Source organism: Notothenia rossii (genome assembly GCF_949606895.1).
Source record: "Notothenia rossii genome assembly, chromosome: 7".
NCBI classification, from domain to species: Eukaryota; Metazoa; Chordata; class Actinopteri; order Perciformes; family Nototheniidae; genus Notothenia; species Notothenia rossii.
Genome location: NC_136905.1, coordinates 7,925,365 through 7,931,364, shown reverse-complemented (window position 1 = coordinate 7,931,364; position 6,000 = coordinate 7,925,365). Strand labels below are relative to the sequence as shown.

The 6,000-nt window shown below is 42.4% G+C and overlaps 1 protein-coding gene across 2 annotated transcripts in view; it reads right to left on the bottom strand.

Annotated features, from left to right (window-relative positions):
* The window catches only part of cops7a (COP9 constitutive photomorphogenic homolog subunit 7A), a 38,646-nt gene that overhangs the window by 12,471 nt on the left and 20,175 nt on the right, over positions 1-6,000 (bottom strand). For both annotated transcript variants that reach the window (XM_079693880.1, XM_079693879.1), the window contains exon 2: positions 2,509-2,631. In XM_079693880.1, coding sequence (XP_079550006.1) covers positions 2,509-2,631 — 123 coding nt within the window. The remainder of the gene's footprint in view (positions 1-2,508; positions 2,632-6,000) is intronic.

The window sequence follows — 6,000 nt, the reverse complement described above, 5'->3', positions numbered from 1 at the left end:
GAAGATGAGGGGAGAGAAAGAAAAGATGAAGTAATGAGAAGAGACTCCACATGGAAAACTACACAGCTGCATTTGATCTGTGCACATCCTTCTGAGAGAGAGAGAGAGAGAGAGAGTAAAAGAGATGGACTGCATGAAGTGTGCTTAGAGTCAGACACTTGTTTTGAGAGGGGTTATATTCACACTGACGCCTGTCTGCAGTGATCCTTATCAGACCTCAGATCTGTGCTCAGTATTCAACAGGGGACTCACTTTCATTGTGTTCCCTTTTGGCTGACTGAAATCCATTTAGCAAGACTTTAGACCGTAACGTATAGATTGATTTATATTCTCTGCTGCAGCTCTTAGAGTGAACACCAGGGGAGTATTTACGTGAAGTTAAGATTACCATATATATAGTATATTATAGTATATAGTATATGCAAGGTGGTTTTGGCGCAGTGGTTAGAGCGTTGGTCATCAGCTCAATGGGTGTTGGTGAACTCCAGTTCGAATCCCGCCTCGGCCGCCACTGCGTCAGGCCGTTGTGTCCTTGGGCAAGACTCTTTACCCGTATTTGCTCCTGTGGTTAATGTCCACAGTAATGACTCTTACATGTCTAATATGTCTAATGTGTATTTGTAAAGCGCTTTGAGCACCTGTAAAAGCGCTCTAATAAAAAATGTAATCCATTATTATTATTATTATTATTATTATGTATATAGTATATGTCCAATATATATGGCATTATGATGTGTTGAGTTTAAAGAGCAGAATCTCTGCTGTTGAGTCACAGATATTATATGGATTAAGACACTTTTGTATGCATTTATAAGTCTCCCCCAAAAAGGATGACTGTATGTCAGGATATGCTGTTCCCCCTCAACCCAGGCACGCAAACTTGGAGTAATATTTGACCCCACCCTCCCCCTCGAGCCCCACATCCGCCATGTTGTTACAATCAAATTTTTCCACCTCCGTAACTCCGTCCCTCTCTCACCCGCCCTGCAGCTGAGCGACCCGTTCACGCCTTCATCTCCTCCCGCCTTGACTATTACCCACACCAAATCATGGCATCAACCCGGTCCTCAAAGAACTCCACTGGCTCCCCGTTTCTCTCCGCATCCACTACAAACTCCTGGTTCCTCACTTACAAAGCCCTCCACCATCTTATCTGCCCCCCCCCCCCCCCCCTACCTCACTGACCTCCTCATCCTCTACCAACACCCCCCCGGTCCCTCAGATCCACCTCAGCCGGTTTGCTGTCCACCCCCCATGGCCAAACTCCGGAGCTTCGGGGACAGAGCCTTCTCTGTGGCAGCCCCCGAAGCTCTGGAACTCCCTCCCCCAAGACCTCCGTGAGTCTGAGTCCCTCACCCTTTTCCAGTCCCGCCTCAAGACTCATCTCTTTGAACTCTGTATATCCATAAGCCCCACCCCCCCACCCCCCCTCAATCAACTTCCTCATGACTGCCCTTTCTGTTTATCTTATTTGATTTATTTTATTCATTTAGTATGGTCTTTTGTTTTGTTTTGTTGTTTTTGTTTGTTTTTGCCCGTCCTTGTTTGTCTACCCTCGCCCCGACTTTGAAAAGCGTCTTTAAGTTTGGGAGAAGCGCTATATAAATATAATTTATTATTATTATTATGCTACAAACAGCTCAACTCAAGATCAGTGACAGAATGAGTTGGGAAAGCTAAATGGGGGATGCATTTACCTTTAAAACCGCTAGGACTAGATAACTGAAGTAAACAAATAACTTTAAAGGTCATTGAATGTCAGACAGAAACATTGAGGCAGGAAAACCTCGGAGGGAAACTGAGCTGTAAAGCTTTGTGTTGAAGGAAAGTCGTCCGCACGCATTCCTCTCGTCTTCCATTTTATCTGCACTAAACCTTGCTGTGGTCCTTAAGTAAATGAAAACAAAAGCAATTTCACCGTTCACTGCATTAAAAGGGGCACAATGTTAAGTAAATATCCCCCCTGGTCTGGATTTCTCGTTATCCTTTCCTTAAAGAATGGAGCAATGACGCAGAACACCCGTACTGTTGTGTAACAGCAGCGTTTCACTCCTAAGGTGGAAACTAAGTATTCTCATGAAGGCTTTCACATACAAGATACATAATAGGTTGATAATGTACCGTTTGAAAGCTGCTTCACGCCAAGGATTTTCTAAATATTGATTTGATAATTGGTGAGTCGTGACCTAGATTACGTCATTCGTGCATTAATATACACACTTCCACATGCATTGATGATTAATGTTGTTCAATGTGAGGAGGAAATACTTCCATTGATTCTGCACTGACCCTTCTTGATACATGTTTGATTAGATTCTGCCGATACATTAACACCTGTGAGATTGACTTTCTTGTGTTTGATTGAGATGGATTTTATTTCATGCCAGGTCTGAAAAGGTCTCAGACGACACAAAGGGTGAGGAAGATGTAGTGAGAGAGCGAGCGAGAGAGAGAGAGAGAGAGAGAGAGAGAGAGAGAGAGAGAGAGAGAGAGAGAGAGCATGATTACCTCTCTGACATTAGGCAGCTCCAGGATGTCAGAGAAGACGTAGAGGCCGGGGGTCTCCAGCAGAGAGCTGACAGCCTGGGCCAGAGCGGGGCCGGACAGAGACAGGAGCTGCTCCACCTCCATCTGAAGACAGAGGACGCAGAGAGACAGAGAGACACAGAGGTTAGCAGGTTTGTACAATCAATCAATCCAAATGTATCTAAATCCTAATACTGTATAAATTAGTGCAGTAGGTCAAATATGTACAACAAATCTGAATTAAGCATTTTAAAATCTCCTTGTTTGGTACACATCCTTTTAAACAAATAGCCTTTCACAAACAATTCAAGATTTTTCAAACGCAATGCGCATTTTCCCCCATATCATGCGACCTAGAGCAAGTGACACAAAGGACTGAAGAATAACGCATAATAGCAGCAGAGGTGTGTGGAAAGTGTGGATAAAAGTCGAGGCTGCTCCACCTCCATCTGAAGCCAGCGGACACAGAGACAGAGAGGTTAGCAGGTTTGTACAATCAATCCAAATGGATGAGAATCGTAATATAGACCAGTGCAATATCACTGGTAAAGGTCAATTACTAAAAAATATCCTATTGAAGTATTGTGGAGCTGACAAACTATTAAAAACACACATAATAAAATCTCCTTGATTGCTAAATACCTTTTTAAATGATAATGTTAGAAAAGATAATTTTCTAAGCACTCAGTCGTCTGAGGAATGGTTACTAGAGAACACCCGTCATAAGTGTTGATGAATACCTAACGATGGCAAAGCTATATTAATGAACCCTAGGTCTCCACACGATGTCAGTCTTTTTAACCAAATGTATGAAAATCGTAATATAGACTAGTGCAATATCACTGGTGAAGGTAAATTATTGAAACATATCCGAATGACGGATTGTGGAGCTGCTAAGAAATGAAACAGACATAACAAAATCTCCTTGTTTGGTACACATCCTTAAAAAAAAAAACGCTTTTCAATGTTAATGTTTCAGATAGATAATTTCATCTCGTATATCAAAACATATTGCAATTGCAGTTTTTGTTCCATTTTGTGCAGCCCTAGAGCAAGCAACACAAAGTACTGAAGAATATCACATAATAGCAGCAGAGGTGTGTAGAAAGTGTGGATAAAAGTCGAGGTAATAATGTTTCTAACCACTCAGTCGTCTGAGGAACGGTTACTAGAGAACACCTCTCATAAGCGTTTATGAATACCAAAGAACGGTAAAGCTATATTAATGAACCCTAGGGTTTCACACGATGTAGAAGTCTTTTTATCCTCTCGAAAAACCCAGTCTAGCCACTTGTGGCCAGCTGAAAAGGACATTTTGAGACATTTTGACACAATTGAGCGAACAAAACTCCTTTTTTCTTTATACGTCTAACAGTCAAGTGCTCTCCACTGAAGCACTTGACCCTCAATTACCTGGAGAGCGGCTCAGATAGCAGAGGAGAAGCTGCACTAGGTAGCAAAAATGCAGGCAACAATTGTAACGACTGCAAAGCAGGGCATGGATATTCATCAAAACCATTTCCCTGAATTGAGACACGGTGCTAAAGCACTCTCCAGAATAATGGCCTAAGCAGTAACAGGAATCTGCCTATGTCTCGCAAAAGAAAGCGAATCCCGGAAGAATAAAGAAACAGGACCATTCAGTGATTTGGTTCTTTGGCCTGCCTCTGTAATCCACACGTTTCAGAGTGAAACATGATGCAAATACAAAATCACAACAGAGGATGTCAGTCTGTTTCTACTCATGTGTTCCTTTCTTCAAGCTGAAAAGTGCCAAATTGTCAAATGTTTCAATGTGAGGAGCTGTCCTGTTGCTATTTTAAAATATCTTAATCCCAGTGGACACATCTTGGGACACAGAGGAAGTTCAGTCTTACAGATACATGATATAAGTATTGCAGTTGCATCAGAATGGTTTTATTACCTGAGGCCATTCCCTAAAATTAATGCAGGCGAGTCTGGGTACCAACTGCTGAGCTAAGTCTAGTCTGACTGCAGGGTATATGCAGGAATCCTGAAGTCAAATTTAATACCTTTTAAGACCTTTTTTAAGACCCTTTCCATACATTTTAAGACCTTATCGCAACTTTGAGTTCTAACCGGTTACATTGGCAACACACTTTACTATATTGATTGTAAGATAGCAAAACTAAACAGAGTGCAGACAGACTACTGAAGCCTCCTCTCCACATGAACTTCAACCTCTCTGTGAAGGTCAGCTTTAATGCAGTATGCTGCTTTTTTGCTTCTGTAGACTCTTTGCTCTTTCATTCCAGTAAAACTCCTCAGAAACCATTAGAAACCAGTATTTGACCAAAAAACAAAACAATTGACAAAACTTTGAACTATGAAATATGTTAAACTTTGGTGAGCTTCAGCGGGGTAATGCCATATAGGAGCTCCCTCACAAATACCCAGGGGTTAAATTGGTCTGGGGCTGTCCGGGGCTAAGCCCTGGCACATAGGACGATGCTCTGACGTCATCACTCTCACACATTTGTCATATGTTTACAAAAAAGGATATATATGTTAAGACTTTTCTCGTTCTTAATATAGACTATATATTTAGGGTCTATATGTGTTGACTTTACTTTAAAATAGCAGATCTCTGTGACCGGATATAGTTTGGCTTAGACTCCTGCCCCACAAGGACGCATACGGTAAAACGCATACGCAAACGCAAAAAAGGCTTCCGTCCACACGCATTCGATTCATTAACGTGTCCGTTCACACTAGACCGCTGGAAATGCTGGAAACGATGTAGTACATATGTCAGGCCTGTAAGTGGCGCTGCTGCCGCCCGAAATACACCAAAAGCAGCGAAGAAGACCCCGAAGCATGGTTGCCATGGTTGCCCTTCTGTTTATTCTCCGCGGTGGACGGCGTGTTCTCCTGCTGTATATCTCTCAGGTAGTCCACCAGCAGATGAAAAACATCCACCTCTCCGCCTCTTCCAAGGAACGAGGGGACCGTGCGGCAGAGTTTCCGTAAAAAAAATGTTCCGCCGGTCAACATGTCCGTTAAAGTTTAAATCTTCCGTACACAATTAGAAAAGTGCCGGTCAGATGTCTTCTTTGTTATTTATTGAGCTTTAAAACAAATTGATAACGACTCTGTTCTCTGTATAATAATATAAGAATATTTAATAAACGGTGACTGCCTCTCTTTTCCTCCCCCTCTTCTGACAGCCCAGCAGCAGCAGGAGACGTGGGGAGAGGGAGGCGGGCTATTTCATCGTTATTAGTGATGGGATTTATGGCTCTTTGAAGGGAGCCGGATCTTATGGCTCCGTTCCTTTCAAAGAGCCGTTCAAAAGAGCCGTTTTTTTGGCGGGGTTACTTGGTTTATCTGTGAAATAATCACCAGGATAATGATTGACTGTATTGCCAGACCTAATGTCAATAATCTGCTTTGTAAACACGACACAAGGTGGCGCCATATCCATGTCATTCATGTCCGTGAATGTACTACTTT